Here is a 16,064-nt window from a genome sequence, read left to right as displayed (position 1 = left end):
ACCATCATTAAACGTTCAAAAACCAAACAACACAACCATGGAACAAGGATGCTAGATCCTATACAATGGTTCATTCCTATGACTTCACATGCCACTCAGTCTGAACATGATGCCAGTCCAGTGCCACAAGCTGTGAGCTTCTTGCACTGGCACAGCAAGGGCTTTATGCCAGCTGTACAGGGAAATCTGCCATCGCAAATGTTTAAGAGTTGGGGTGATGTCATAGTTTCTGAATAAGCCTTCAAGAGACAAGTTCCGTGATGCTGAATATTTGATGCTAGCCAGGTCTTGAAATTCATCTTCATTAAATGAGAATGTTTCATTCTGTCAACTTCATCGCACAGGGAAACCTCACACAGCTTCAGGAATGTGAGCACCACCTGTTTCCCAGAGGGCACTGAAAAAAAGGAAGACAGACCCTTTGCTCATGGTACAGAGTGGTGCTTTGAAAGCACGAGCTGAAGGATCTCCATCAGAGCCAGGAAGACACCTGTCTGAGGCCAGATTTGCAAAGACTGCTGTAGACGTCACTTTGCAGGCAGGTCTGCTACTGAGCCACAGTCATATGGTGGCTGCTGAAAGCCATAAACTAACTCAGCTCATGTGATGTGTCCATACACACCACAATATGCAGTGAGATGAGCACCATACCCCATAGCTGCCTTTGACTGGACTTAACCATCCAGGGGTCCTTTACCTTTACCTTATCTTTTGATATGCAGTGTCTAAGCAGCAATGAAACAGACACAGGAAAAGGCAACTCTAGACTTTGTCATTTGTTGGTATAAAATGTTGTGAAGCGCTTTGTGAAACATGTTGCTTAAAAAGCTGGCTATGAATTGCATCCAAATTAAGTCATACCCAGACTTCACCCACAGAAGCTAAAGGAACTAAGTTAGTGAGGACCCAGGGAAATTGAGGGTGCTATGACACCAGAGAGAGAGAGAGAGAGAGAGAGAGAGAGAGAGAGAGAGAGAGAGATGCAACCAGCCCAGCTTCAAATCCACATTAAACTCTAATGTGGACAAGTCTCGAGTCATAGGATCAGGTTTTAAGGCACACGCTTACTTTTACTGTGCCTACAAGTTATGTTGAGAGACTCGCACAAAGTCTTTCTCTTCTCTTTTCTTTTCTTTTCTTTTCTTTTCATGTCTTTTCTTTTCAAGCACACTATTCTAGTCCTGAAGTGCCAAAACACTTCTCTGAAAACAGACCTCCCAGTTTAGCGGTGGTTTTCCCCACCGCCTTACATAGGTCAAAGATCAGTTTTGATCATTACTCACTAGAGTGAAAGGTTGTTTTAACACCTTTTTCTGAAATATGAAATTTACTTCATATGTCAAGGGATAGTAAATTCTTAACAGCACGGAGAAGCCAGAAACAAATATTATAGAAAGGATTTGCAAAAGAATTCAAAGTGAAGAGGCACAAGGGGGGCACGAGGTAACTGCTATCTAGCGAACTGCTAGAAGCCTACACACACACACACACACACACACACACACACACACACACACCTCTCATGGTCTCTACATATTCTACTGCCTTCCTGATAGGGGCAACCTGTGATTAGGCAGCCATGTTAGGGACCTACCCCATTCACATAATATATGGAGTGATGGACAGTGGCCTGATTTTTTGCATCAAAAGGGAAACACAAGTGAAAGAACTTAAACTCCATCCTACTTTCATTTCATTACTTCACACAGGCCAGTGGGGGGGGGCTGGGTGCCTTCTAGATGTTGTTGGATTACAAGTCCCATCATTCTTGGCCAGGATGGCTAGAGCTGATGATGCCATGCCCCTGCTCAAATAATCCTATTCAGAGGAAGACCTGGTACTCCATGAAGGGTACGGTATGGAGGAAGAGGTGGGGTCAGGTAACAAAGCCAATCCAGGACCGTCAGACAATATGGCATCCCAGCTGCTGCTCCAATAGAGACCCCAGACTTGGAGGTAGAAGCTGAGCCTGAGAGAGCTCTAGTGCAAGACTAGGCAGTGGCCAGGCAATGGAGCGTCCTTCAGAAAGTCAAGGCCTCCTTCAGAGTAATGGGCTATGTGTGAGGGGAAAGCTCTGGTGGCCACCATCTTTCATAGGGATACTGGATAAAAGCCTTCAGTTCCTTGAGAAAGTTGTTGGAACAGGATTGGTCCTATGGGCGGCGAGCCCCTTTGCGGCTCGGGTGGTGGTTAGGCATTGGATTCATGTGTGTCAAGGGCTAGGTGTGGCCATCACCTATGCTATCTACCGTGGGTTATTCCGTTAAAGGAATCTGGCGGTCGTGTATTCCGTCCGATGCCTGCTGTGTTGATGGGCTTTGTTACCTTGATCTATGACTGGCCTTTATGTCTCTTGTTGATCCCTTTCCCACCCCCACCCCACTTGACCTTGGGCTGTGACCTGACATTAGTCTCTGGACATGGAGAGCTACAGGCTCCCCATGGGTCCTTTGCTCTGATACTGGAAATGGGCTGGGCTGGAAGAAAGGTTCCTGGAGTAACAGCATGGGGACAGGAAGGGTTTGGCTTCCATTGTGTCCGTCTCTCCCTTCATGGAAAAACCAGACATTCAAATATGTGCCCTCTTTTTTTGGTGATGTGTTCTCTTTCTCTCCCCCCCCCCTCACTTCTTGCAGCTACCCAACTTCCCATCCCAGTCCTTGCGGCTGCTTTAAACATTTTTTTTTTAAAGCCAGGAACCTAACACTCAATCTCCTACTGCCTCATGTATCCATTAGCCCTCAGTTTTTTAGTACATTGCAAGATCATAGTGATTTCCTATAAAACTTTTTGTAGCTTGGTGCCATGCTATAATATTGTTATAAGATGGGGGTGATCTGGATGTAATTTTATGTAGGTAAAATGGGGTTATATAAAAAGAGAGGCTGTCAAAGTCGTCAGACTAGTCTATTTATAAAATTAGTGGTTCTAGCCCAATCCGTTAAGTTTCTCTTTCCATCATTAAAGTGCACAAGTGACTTACTGCCATGGAAACTTCTGGCTGGAGATTCTTCCAGAATGGGCCTAAAGGGGCAGGCATCCCCCATTCCCAGATGGAGGCAATCACATTGGTAATCCAAAACTGGGAAGGGGGATAGAAACCTAATGGAAGAGTGAGAAATGTTGGGAGTGTTGATTCTGTGAGCACTACAATCTCTGATGACCTTCATTCCAAGAAAATAAAACCCAAGATACTGTATGTGTTGGCACCCATGAGATTTCTCACTACTTGGAGTTTAGTGTGCACTAACAATATGGAGGACCTTCTCCATATGAACCTCCCCAGATGTTGAGATCTGTGAGGAAAGCCTTGGTCCAGATAGTTATGGAGTTGGATCCACAGCAGAACAGAAGTATGGTACTCCTAATGGTTCTACTCTAGCTGTGGAACAGCCAACCCTGAGAAGCTCAATGTTGTCGATTTTCTGCAGACAAGTTATTTTAGGCTGACATTTTCCTGAAGCTGTCTTGATGGTAGTTCTTGGGATTTGTTGAGAGATTATTTGACATGTATACATTTTACTAGTCTTAACTGTAACTGAGATGTAAACTGTATAAAGAAATCAAATAAAAGCTGCCTTTGGGCTGCAAAGGAAAACCCATGATAACAATTCCATTTCAGATAAAATGCTTCAAGAATGCAAAGATTATAATTTTCTCTGCCTCTGTTTTCTTTCTTGCTGGCTGGCTTGCTTCTCCACTGTTGCAAAGGCAGTAATGACAGTTCTCTACCCTGCAAGCACCCTTCAAGAACTAACAATTTCATTCAGTTGAGCTGTGAGACCTTGAATTTGACCTCAAAGTCCAGCCCAAACTGCATCACTGCCTATAGAACCTGTGGCTCTCCAGATGTTGAACTCCAACTCAGCCCTAGGCAGCATAGCTAATGGTCAGAGATTATCAGAGCTGTAGTCCCAGCAATATCTAGAGGACCTCGCTAGTGTAGGCAATACTGAACTATATGGCCCTGTGCTCTGATCTTGCATAAGTCTATGTTGTTTCACTCAATAATCAGAAGAGGAGTCTGCCAGAGATGTCCAAATGTCATGTGCTTGGTTATACATCACAAGAGCAAGTGGCTTGGAATGTCTCCTTTCAGCACATCAAAATTACACAGATGAAACATTAAGTAAAAAACAAGAGTATCATGGGACAGTCATTTCCTGCTGAAGGCATTATCAGGAAATCCTAAAGGGCGCAATTATCTGATGAAACTGCTATTCTTTGAAGCTTCTTGTTTTTTGAAGAGGGAGCCTTTGCCCTTTTAACGCTGCACCAAACTGATGGCATTGGCATTTTTGAGTGGTTAATCCTTTGTTTGGAATGAGCAATTTATGCAACAAGCTTTAATGTCCTTGCAAAATACACAGTGGCCTATCGGAGCCCTTTCTCTGTTCAAAACAGGGCTCTCTTAGGAAAAGGAAGGGAAAGCTGTTTTGACAGTGGGAGGGGGGGGTGCATATCCATCATCAGCCAGTGGTGTGTATTACCCACCCACCATCATTTCTGTGAGTCGCCTGCGGAGCAGAGAGCTGCTAGCAATCCTCTTAAGACTTAAGTGAAAGCTCAGCCAGAACACACCTCTCTGTGGGTGATAAAAGCATTTCCCACTAGGCTGCTCCTGTGCTGAATCTCCAGTACGGACTCCGTAAAGCACTCCCACTCCGTGGCCTGAGAGGCATAATCAAGCTGAGAATTCCTGAAGCCTGAGGAAATCCTGGAGCGAAATGTGCGGTGCTTCAGGCCTTTTACAATTGCCCTCATTCTTCATATGATGAACTGATCTCGCTTTGGCTGAGAGCCCCTCTCTGGAACTTGACCTCTGAGGCACTAGGAGTGGGGAAACAAGAAAAATGTCCGTGGTTGGAGAGCTTGTTTGCTGTCTACCTAAGAACAAAGCTGTTGGATCCAAGCCTGATATCTCTGTTTTCTACCAACACTTCCTCCCAGCTTGAGGATGGGGCCAGGATAACACTGAGCTTTTCTGCATAGAGATTTAGTACTGCAGTCAGATGTTAACTAGCCCATGCTGTCTGCTCAGTGGCCAATTTCTTAAAAGAAAAGTGTCATACATAGCACCACAATGGAAATCTCAGAGGTAGATTAGAAACCACCTTACACTGAGCCAGTCCTTTGGTCCACTTTAGCTCTGTATTGTCTGTAATGACTGATAGTGTCTCTCCAGGATTTCAGACAAGGAGTCTTTCGCAGCCCTTCCTGGAGATGCTGGGGATTGAAGGGATATGGCTCACTGGTAGGGTTGAAAGGATCTCTCAGTTTTAGTTCTCTCAGTTTCTCATTTTCCCAGTTTTAAATTCAGTTCACATTTCTCAGCAATATATATTATTTTTAAATTCACGTGAAAATTCAATAGCATTTCATTGTGAATCTCTCTAATAAACACATTCTGGTATGCAATTTTGACTGATGTGCATGTTTTTGCAAGCAACGTCCCCCCCAAAAATGCATTTTGTATGTTATTTTTATGAATATATTTGTTTTATTTCATGCCTTCCCCAAATGTATGCATTATTGTAAATAATGAGTGAGTGGAGAGCTGCATCCCAAATTTGGATATGTGCAGGACCGCTTCCTGTCTTTGGACCACTTGAGAGCACCTCCTTTCACATGAAGCTGCACAACTCGCCAAGCGCCTTTCTCCAAGATCCCTGCCACCAGATGTAAGGCAGGCAGTGACCAAACAAAGCTTTCTTAGTCATGGTGCTTTGTATCTGAAGCAACCTCCTTGGAGAGGCTTCGTTGGCGTCAACACCAGAAACATTCTGGCACCAAGCGAGAGCTTTTTATTTGCTTAGACATCCTGCATATTTATTAGCTGGATTTCATGCCTTCTTTTGAGTATTATTATCTTGTTATGGCCCGTTACTTTTGTATTTTACTGTTTGTGTTGTACTGTATTTTTCGCCCTATAGGACACACTTGTTCCCCTCCAAAAATGAAGGGGAAATGTGTGTGCGTCCTATGGGGCGAATGCAGGCTTTCGCTGAAGCCTGGAGAGCGAGAGGGGTTGGTGCGCACCGACCCCTCTCGCTCTCCAGGCTTCAGGAGAGCCGCAGCGCCAGCCCCACAAGGTCGGGGGACAGCTGGGAGGCGCAGCGCATCTTCCCACTGTCCCGGACCTGGCCTGCAGGCGGGCGGTGGGGAGAAGAGTGCTTCTCCCCGCTGCCTGCCCCGCAAGCTCCGGGGACAGCTGGGAGGCGCAGCGCGTCTTCCCGCTGTCCCAGGACCTGGTCTGCAAGCAGGCGGTGGGGAGAAGAGCGCTTCTCCCTGCTGCCTGCCCCACAAGCGCCTGGGGGGGAAATAATTTTTTTTCTTTATTTCCCCCCAAAAAACTTGGTGTGTCCTATGGGCCGGTGCGTCCTATGGGGCGAAAAATACGGTATTTTATGGTAACAGATTTTAGTGTTTGTAAGCATACTCCTCCCTCAGTGCCTCGTGCTGAAGGGCAGATTATAAATTAATCAAATACAATATACAAAGATAATAAACTTACCAAATGCAGGCCTACATACATTGTGGAAGGCAGAGAGAAGGGTGTTGTTACCAAGATGGGTATGGACCAGTATTTTAACCAAAAGGGATAGAAAGCAAGGCCTGTATTTTTGCAAAACTGTTCAAGGTGAAGCAGTGTGCCATATCACAAGGCGTAAGAAGTGAAGGATTATAAGGAAGCAGAATAACTGAAGTCGATAAAGTTATACATGGTTGTGCTTTTTTTTAAAAAAAAAACTTTTCTTTTCAGTTACATTTAATAATGTGTTGCCTCTTCTAATGCTATTTTAGAAGACTGCCAACAATAATTTCAGTTATTAAAAAATGGCATTTCATACTCTCAGCTGTAAACATTAATATCAGCTGATTTCCTGATATTAACTACATCTTTTCTCAGCACTTTCTCATTTCACTGGGTTTTGCCCTTTCCCCCCATCTCTCTCTCTCTCTCTCTCTCTCTCTCTCTCTCTCTCTCTCTCACACACACACACACACACACACGTGTGTGTGCGTTTCAGAAATCAGTCCAGCCTTGGAAACCTCTCTGTAGAGTCCATCCTCACTGAATTCTTCTCATTACCGTGTGCGGGTGATCAGGATCTAACTCAGGCATACAGAGGAATTGCACTAATCGGAGGTCATGCTTGTCTTCTTCCAGCCCCAATCCAGGGAGTGCAAGGCCTCCCCATAATCATTAGGTGGTGAACACCAGAGGCACCTCCCACCTGATCTAGTAATTGCTGTGATACATCCCACACAGGCACTGGCGGAGGAAGAGGAGTGGGGGGGAGCGCACCACCCCCGGCAGCGTGATCCCGGTGGGGTGCCATCGCGGCTGCTCCCCCGGCAGTGCGCCACACCTCCAGGACGCGCACCTGCCCCCACCTGCTCTCCGCCCTGCCCCCCCCATGGCAGAGCTTCACGCTCTGCCACTGCACACAGGATCCCCTTCCTCCATTACAGGAGAAGCAATTTTTTGTTCTTACTGTGATAAGTTCCTTCTCTGTAGGGAGGATGGAGATCCAGCTGCTAAGTGACTATTGCAGGGGAGAGGTCATTGGACACAGAGAGCTGAAGGTTGTCCGGGGCCTTGGGTCACCTACCAACACACACACCAATGTTCAGGGGCCTCCACTTTTCCTTTCCCATCTTCTCCCTTCTCTTACTCCAGCCCATACCAGGATTTTTCTTCTCTTCTTACAGGGGCCATTAGGACCTCTTAGGACCGGGCCATAGGGAACAGAGTGGTATGTCCCACTGTGGGACCACTGAGTTCTTTTTTCCTAACAAGTTGTGTTCTGTTTCATTCCTGCTTTTAAGTTGTTTATTTATTATTTATTTATTGCTGTCTAGTTATTTGCTTAAGCACAAATTGAAATGGCAGGGGACCTCTTGAAAGTCTGACTTCCTGCCAGTGGAGAGGTGGGTGGTGACAAACCACACAGGATCCCCTTCCTCAAACTTTGCTTCTGCTCAGGCTCAGCTTTAGTCTTGCCAAAACAATGCCAAAAAGCTTGTTCTCTGTGCAGGCAAGTGGCTCAGCAATTGTCTCATTAAGTAATTTTTGTAATTGTTTCCCCTTCAGCACATCTGAAAAGGTGCCTGACACCAATTACTAACAAGTGTGTCATTATTCTCGCACATCCCTAGAATCATTAGGAACCTTGATCCAAAGGTTTATGACATAACATTGCAAGTGCAATACATTGCATTCAAGTGTTAAGTGGTCACATTAGGACAAAAAAATACTAATTTCACATATACTCTCAAGGGGTCTGAAGTGGCAGTAATGGACCAGGAATGAGACCTTTGAGTCATAGAGGGTAGATTGAGGAAGATGTTGACCCAGTGTGCAGCAGCTGTGAGGAAGGCAGGTCCCACGCTAGGGATAATTAGGAAAGAGATTGAAAATAAAACTGTCAGCATCACAATGTCATTGTACAAATCTATGGTGAGGCCACACTCGGAATAGAGTTCTGGTTACATCACCTCAAAAAAATCATTGTAGAGCTGGAAAAGGTTCAGAAAAGGGCAAGCAAAATTATCAAGAGCTTGGAGTAACTCCCCAGTAAAGAAAGGGTACAGCATCTGGAGTTTTTTGTTTTTTTTAGTTTACAACAGGGTTTCCCAAACTTGGGTCTCCAGCTGTTTTTGGACTCCCATCATCCCTAGCTAGCAGCACTGGTGGTCAGGGATGATGGGAATTGTAGTCCAAAACCAGCTGGTTTAGAAAAACGGTGAGGGGTTACTGATAGAAGTGTAATAATATGATGTGTAGTGTGGATTTCATTTTCCTCCCTCTCTCATTATGTTAGAACTCGGGGCCATTCAATGAAGTTGAACATTGGATGGCAAAGAAAGTACTTCTTTACACAGTGCATAGTTGAACTATGGAATTCTATCCTGCAAGATGTAGTGATGGCCACCAGTTTGGAAGGCTTAGCAGGCATGGCCAAACTTGGCCCTCCAGGTGTTTTGGGACTACAACTCCCATTATCCCTAGCTAACAAGACCAGTGGTCAGGGATGACGGGAATTGTAGTCCCAAAACAGCTGGAGGGCCAAGTTTGGCCATGCCTGGCTTAGAGGATCAAACAGATTCATGGCTATGTTCTACCTCCACCATTTGAGGCAGAATGCCTCCGAATGCCAGGAATCACAAGTAGAAAGGGTGCTGATATATACTGAGAGGGGCTTGCTGTCCCTTGCTCCTTTCCACCTTCTTGTATAGATATTTGCTTGTCTGCATGGCTCCTTGCTATTTTGTGCTCCACAAAGGAGTAGGATTCTTTATTTATTAAAATATGTATGTGTCATTTATTATGAAAACAGCTCAAGGTTTAGAATAAAATCCATTAAAAATACAACAGCAACCATAATATTAATCCAGCAGCATGAACAGACAGTACAAATAAACAGTTATGACAAATGGCTGACATAAGTAGCTAGCAAAGGCCTTGGTAAACAGCTATGTTTTCAGTATTTGCTGAAACAGCATTAATGGCAGCAATGGTGCTACCAACTGGAAAAAGTACAGATACATATGCAACCTATTACAGGTGTCTCTTGTGTATTGGCATAGAAAATGTACTTACTTAGCTAACACCATTAGGCAGGGGCATTTTTTTTTATTTAGTTAACCATTTAAATATGCACAGTAGGCTTAAAAGCTGTTCTAATAACAGCAGTTGACTTTCTCTATAGCAACCCGAAAGGGGTTATAGTGTACTGCAAATGCCTACAATATTTTTAAAAAGACAAATTCAAATGGGAGAAGCACATGTAAAGATTCAAGCTGCTGCACACAATCTGATGTTGAAGGGTCTATTTAGGTTTGTTTCATTGCCCCACCTAGTGGTTAACACGTACAATTCAACAGCCGTTCTATATAACAAAATGTCAAAACATGTCTAACAGTTTCTTACTGAATGTAAAGATAAAACCTATCATAAGTGTAGTAAGAAACCAGAATGACACAAATCTGTCTGGAATTACAGAAATTTTGAGTTGTTATTTTTCTTTGTTTTTTGATTTCACTCTGTCATTCTGCTCATGGAGCTTTTCCATAGAAGCACATGAAAAGTAAAAAAAAAAAAAATGAAATCAGACATTGCTGTGTTCATAAGTAGGGAAAGAATTCAAGCCCAGGCTTAATGCATTATTTAATCAGGCATACTCTATAAAACTTTCCAGGGATGCTGGCCAATTGTTAGCAACTTTTGACCCTTATTTTGGCTTCATTGGATCTTGGCACTCTGGCAACAAGCAAACCAATGGGACTCTGATTTCAGAGGAGCTCAGCCACTCCTGAAAGGTGATTTAAAATATCCAGAAGTCAAACAACAAACTTCTTAAAGTATAGTTTAAGGGGGATGTAGATAGAACCACAAAGTAAGGGGAGCATACAGCCTACAGCTGTATGTGGGTGCAGAATCGCCCTCCCCATTTACTTCATGGAGGTCAATGATTGGAAGCTGGAGACATGGTCTCACTGCCTCTTCCATGCACTGGCTGTGACGACTCCTTGTGATTTCTGGGTATTACTCAGCATGGGAGTGGAAACAGGAGGGACGAGAGATCAGAGCATGTCATCATGAACAGCACCCATGCCCACAACTCCTGCACTCTCACTCTTTAGTCCAGTTCTCTGAAAATCTGGCAGGGGATGTGATTCAAATTCTGCTGAGAAGTGTCGCTGGGTCAAAATAGGTGTATCATATCTGCTGGACCTCCAAATAAAAGTCATGCAATCAACGATACCAAAGTGGCCAGTCACCAGGGAAGCATTGCTATAGGGTTGGAGAGGTAGTCTGGATAATATCTGTGGGTCCCTTCCAAACCTGTGATTCTGTATCTGTGAGGTTAGAATCTACAAAAAGAAACCTGATTGCTGAACCAATCAAACCAGTTCCATAGCTGACCCAGGTAAGTGCCTCTGTTAGCATCCTAATGGGCCATGTTGTGATGGAGACAACTGAGGCATGATGCATTCTCTCCACCCTGTCACCTGGCTGGAAGTGACATCATCTTGAAGTTAAGACAATTGCAGAGCTCGTCCATGTATGATTGATGCTGGAAGCAACAGAGGCACAGAGAGGTTTGACTTCCTCTCTGTGTTGAATCCAAAGCTATGGAAACTAATGGGGAGGCACAACCTGTTTTAGTCCCAAAGGCCAAATAGAAAGGCCCAGGAGGCTGCATTTGGCCTCCAGGCCTGAGGTTCTGCATCCCTGACCTCCAGCCTCTAGCTTTTAAAACAAATATATACCTCTTGCTATTCTGGGAACTGCCCCCAAAGTAAGCAAGCAAACAAAATGCAGCCACACTGGTTTTTGTGGTCAGATAGCTGTTACAAGGTTGTGTACTGTTACAATGGCAACTCCTCTCACTGCTTTGTGTTGGTAACACTGGCATAGAATGTATCCTATTTTGCACCTGTTTTCAATTAGAAATATAAATCTCTACCCTAGTGTAGCAATGTTTGACTTATCTCCAGTCAATTAGACATAGCTGAGTTTAAAGTTCCATTAGGTGTTGCCTTTTTTACATACTTGGGCCTTCTAGAGGTGTTAGGTTCAGGTCCCGATGGCCTTATAAAATGCCCAAGCAATCCCCACCCCCTTTTTAACAAATAAGAAACTGGTTTTATTGACTTTTTCTCATTTTGATATGTTAAATTTATCTATAAATCCATGGGAAATGCAACATTTGCTCGCATTTTATTTCTCTTCTGTGCAATATAAAAGGAACTAATAAGCCAGGTTGGTCTTTTTGTTGCTTTGACAACAGATTTAACTGATTTAATGAAAAACAAAAGTTAAGGGAGAAAAAAGACTTATAATGGCTTCTATTTTTGGCAATTTTGTTATTGTAATTTATGAAACCAGGAACTGAAGGTTTGCAAAGTGAGAACCCTGCAGAAGACAAATCAAACATTGCATAGATCAGCAAATTTTAAGAAACATTCAAAGGTCAAACATATAAGCAAGAAGCAAGTTAGTAAAAGAAAATGTATTGGGCTCTGGATGCTAACACACACGTGCACACCCAGCAGGAGAGTGGAAAGAAGAGAGGACCATTTATCTGGGTAGACAGTGAAAGGTGTTCCTTAACATCTGCTGCCTTCTTGTTCTCTGCCTATGGTACGTTTGCAGGAGAGTTTGGCTCTTAGAGAGGTCAGCCAGTTTGACTCAGCAGTTTGTCAGCAGACACCTCTGCCTGATGTCATCATCAGGTTTCTGGTGACAAGGACTTAAAAGGAATCCTGTTTGGCGGGATGGACCCACCAGTGGCAGGGTCACCACCAATAGCTTGTAGTCCTCCTATATTAATCCTTGTCACTGGCGGTCCAGGTAACTGACTAGATTATCCTCAGGGTCCCTTCCAACTCTACAATTATATTAATTGTGTATTGTCCCTGTACTCTGGAACACCCCTTCCCTTTGTCATACACAAAACACCATCCATTAGTTGCTTCAGAGATGTATATACATCTTTTTTCAGGCTTTCACTGACCCTTAAGATTTGAGCCTGTTATTTCTAGTTTTCTGTCTTTATATCTGTTTATATAATACTGTTGTGAGTTTGGGGGTTTAGCCTGCATGATACCCAAGTCCCTTGTAATTCCTGGAATCCTGGATCCAGCAAGGGTTAAAATCTAATGGATTTGTTCCACTGTTGAATGGGTCAGGCAAGTCCCTTTGTGAGAGAATGGCCATAGTTACCATCTAAGTATGTTCCTTATTATAACAAAGTTGGTTGCTGTATGCCAGAGAGAAAATGGGTGGTAGAGAGAAAGACAAAAGCCAGTGTGTGAGACAGCTGAGCTAGAAGCAGGCAGAAGGTAGAGAGTGAGAGCTAGAAATTAATGAGACTAGGTAAGCAAGACAGGAAAGGTAGGGTGTTAAATATAGATATACTTTGTAGAGAAAAGCAGACATACAGAATGACCGGTAATCTCAGGGTGGTCTATTTCTGCAAAAAATGTCTTACTTTTACAAACACTTTGCTCATCTTTTCATAAACGGTTGCAAAAATACTGTACACAGACTGCTGTTTTGTCCACAGCTTGACCACAAGATGTAAAAGCATGGTGTGATTGTTGGTAATTCTGTATTTGCATTTCTGTACCCAGCATCCCTATTTTTGACATCTTTCTTACCATTCCTCTTCCATTAACCTTAGTTGAACCTTTAAGTGCCAATGCTTTGGACAAAATCCCCATCTATGTAGACTTCTTGTACTGTTTGTTTCTGCTTTACTGAGCCAGGATTCTAGAGTGTCACCCGTTGTGTAACTGAGAATCTAGTATGCAGTGTCTCCTCTCCACAGAGGTGGTTGTCATCAATGAACCTGTTGTATTTCAGACAGTGTATCAAATTTGCCGTCCTATTCTCTCATCTTTTCACCTCTTGGCTGAAGGGGTATGCTTTTGTGTTTGTGGCGTGGCTTTTCAAGCTCATGCCTCCAGTCACACATACACAAATGCATAGCTTTTAGTGCACATAAATATTTTCAGTATTCACGATATGGCCAATTTTATGCACACAAGTTCCAGAATATTGACTGTGGGGCAACTGGGCTGTGGCTAATCCTACAAAGAAAAGCAATCATGAATATCAAGACAGCCAGATGGTAAATTTCTGGTTGTGGCACATTTTACCTTGAATTGCAGAATTATGCAGAGGGAGGGTGTGGAATCCTGTGTTTCCTATGAAAGGACACAAACCAGTTTTTGACAAGACAGCAGTGTTATGATTTTTGTCAGTATTCATCAGTCTGTCCTTGCTTAGTCTTGTGCCAAAGAAGCAGCTAGGAATTTATTTGAAGTAGAAATAAGATATTCTCTCCCCTTTATGCTGTTTTCACTGGTGGTATATTTTTCTGATGGGAAAGTGGTTTAACATACATTTACTCCCACCTGCAACATGAAGTGGCACAGTTCAGAAATACTTTTACTGCGTGAATGTGCTGAATGTATAAACTGAGATTTAGATGTACACCACTTTTGAAGGAATGATTTGTGCTTTTGAAATTCTTATATTATGACTGTGTTTCATTCAGCAGCTGATGTTGTGACCTTTTTTGTCCTAGTTCGTGCTAGAATTGTCACAACATTATTTTTTAAAGGAAATAATGGAACTTACTTTATTTGCTTCATGGAATCTATAGCATTGCATAACTTTAGCGTTGCAATGGTTCCATGGTGTTGTCTGAAATAAAGGACAGTCCCTTTTAACATTATAAAATAACTTCTACGGATTAACTTCTCCCACTCGTAGTAAAACAGATTAGAACCTCACATTGACATTACCACTTAGGGTGTGTGGACAGGGCAGCACTGAGTAAACAGTGCCTTTGCTGTTCCTGCAGCTCTTCTGCTTTCCTATTGATGGAATCCTTATCATTCCAGAACTCCTACCCTAACCTTCTCTTGGTACTTGGATGAAAAATCAACCAACTCAAACACTTTGAAATAAGCTGTGAAACAACCTGGGAATCCACACAGTTGCTGAAGTACCAGCAATTATGTGGTGTAGTAGTAGTAGTAATAATAATAATAATAATAATTTATCGACTTATTTGACAATGAAATCATCTCCTGGAGTGCTCTTTGCGAATCCTCTGCATGCCAGTTTACTCAGAGAGAATCCCACCAAATAAACCAAGCAGCAGCAGAAGCAGATTACATTAGCATGCATGACTAAGGGTTAAACTGTCACTTTTATTTTGAAAACCTCCAAAGTTACTTCACGATGATTAAGCAACATGCCACAAAAATAGTGAGCATGTATTTGAATCCACAAGGCATTGGACTAGACCTTGAGCCAAACAGAAGAGGCCTGTGAGGAAAAATTAAGCTGTGCGCTATTAATCCAAAACCTTACTCTTGGTTATATAGTCTTAGAAAGGGTGTGGCTATGGGAATAGTGTGCCTTCACCACTGTTCCTAATACCCAGCATTAAAGGTGAGAACCGCCACATTCTGGGTCCAAGGGCAATTCCATCTGAGTCAACATGGACTACGATGAAACTCTTTTAAGACTTTGCGATGCCCATGAAGTTTGGGATTTTGCCGTAACAAGACTAAATGCAGCTCCCATTCCGGGAGGGAACCCTCCTCGCAGCGGGGAAGAGAAGGCACTCGACGGGCCTTTTCAGCTGCGGCTTCCCTTCAGCTTCAAGGCCCAGAGAGCGGCCCTCGCCGCCGCCCCATGAAGGCCAGGCCTCGCCTCTTTATTGCGGCTCCCTCCGTTGCCTAGCAACCAGCGGCAGGCCTGCTCGCCCGCCCGCGCCGGGCCGGGCCGGCGCTCCAGTAGCCGAGGTCGGCGGGGCAGAAATGCGGCCGTTGGGGTCTCGCGCGCCGGCTGAAGCGGAGGGCCATGAGGGGCCTCAGCCTCCTCCCGTCCTACAGAGGCGAGGCGGCCGAATCTTCGGCCGCCGTTGAGCCTCCTTCGTCTTTTCCCCGAGCGAGCGCGGTGGTGGTGGAAGGGCCGCTATGAGCAGGAGCCAGCAGCGCATCCACTTGGAACAGCAGGGTGCGTGTGAGTGCTGGGGGTGGGGGGCTGGTCTGGGGGGGGGCAGAGGGGAACTGCTGCAAGTCCCCTCCACCTCTTCCCCTAAAAGGAAGGGACGCTGCAGAAGGCGCTGGTGCGCCACTCTCCCTGCTTGGCGTGCGCGAAGTATGGCGACCCAATTGGTCTACCTTACGAGGTTGTTGTGAGGGATTAAGGTGAAGCTCCCCCGGCGCTCTCTTAACAGGGCGATGTGTCCCATTGAGCTAAATGGGGTTTATTCACAAAGAAGGCGGCACAGGATTCTCGCCTAAAGCATTTTGCAAATGCTGGGTATTGAAGAGAAGAGGCATGTTGGGGCTCAGCCCTGCCTGAAACGACTCCCCCATCACGTGGGGACTGATAGGGAAGGGCACTCTGCACATGGCTTGAAACACTTCTCACCCTGCAGTGGGGGTTTGCACATCGTTCCGAGGTATGTTGTGTTGAAAAACAGGTTGCAGGAATGGCACCTGACTCAAAGCCGTGGGGGCTTCCA

At 44.4% G+C, this 16,064-nt stretch overlaps 1 protein-coding gene and 1 long non-coding RNA gene across 9 annotated transcripts in view; one reads left to right on the top strand and one right to left on the bottom strand.

Moving 5' to 3' along the window:
- LOC309374701 (uncharacterized protein C8orf89 homolog) overlaps positions 1-16,064 on the top strand; it is a 44,041-nt gene that overhangs the window by 16,812 nt on the left and 11,165 nt on the right. The window contains exon 1 of one of the 5 annotated variants that reach the window (XR_014170668.1): positions 15,320-15,550. The exons of 2 other annotated variants lie outside the window; for them this stretch is intronic. Coding sequence is in view for 2 of the 3 variants with exons in the window: in XM_081919900.1 (XP_081776026.1) it covers positions 15,511-15,550 (40 nt within the window). In the remaining variant the exon portion in view is untranslated. Of the gene's footprint in view, positions 1-15,319; positions 15,551-16,064 lie in introns of those variants that run through there. 2 more of the 5 variants (XM_081919900.1, XM_081919901.1) reach the window with 2 other exon arrangements.
- LOC309374723 lies at positions 9,285-15,335 on the bottom strand. 4 transcript variants are annotated; one of them, XR_014170675.1, is made up of 4 exons: positions 14,315-15,115; positions 14,159-14,224; positions 13,675-13,722; positions 9,285-10,070 (listed from the first exon to the last, which is right to left on the bottom strand). It is a non-coding gene; the product is annotated as an uncharacterized lncRNA (long non-coding RNA). The 4 variants fall into 4 exon arrangements; XR_014170676.1 differs by having other exon boundaries at positions 14,326-15,115; XR_014170674.1 differs by lacking the exon at positions 14,315-15,115 and adding an exon at positions 15,245-15,335 and having other exon boundaries at positions 9,286-10,070.

This window comes from Podarcis melisellensis (assembly GCF_964234715.1).
Source record: "Podarcis melisellensis genome assembly, chromosome: 7".
Lineage (NCBI taxonomy): Eukaryota > Metazoa > Chordata > Lepidosauria > Squamata > Lacertidae > Podarcis > Podarcis melisellensis.
The sequence above is the reverse complement of the archived record's forward strand: the minus strand, read 5'-3'. Positions and strand labels throughout refer to the sequence as shown.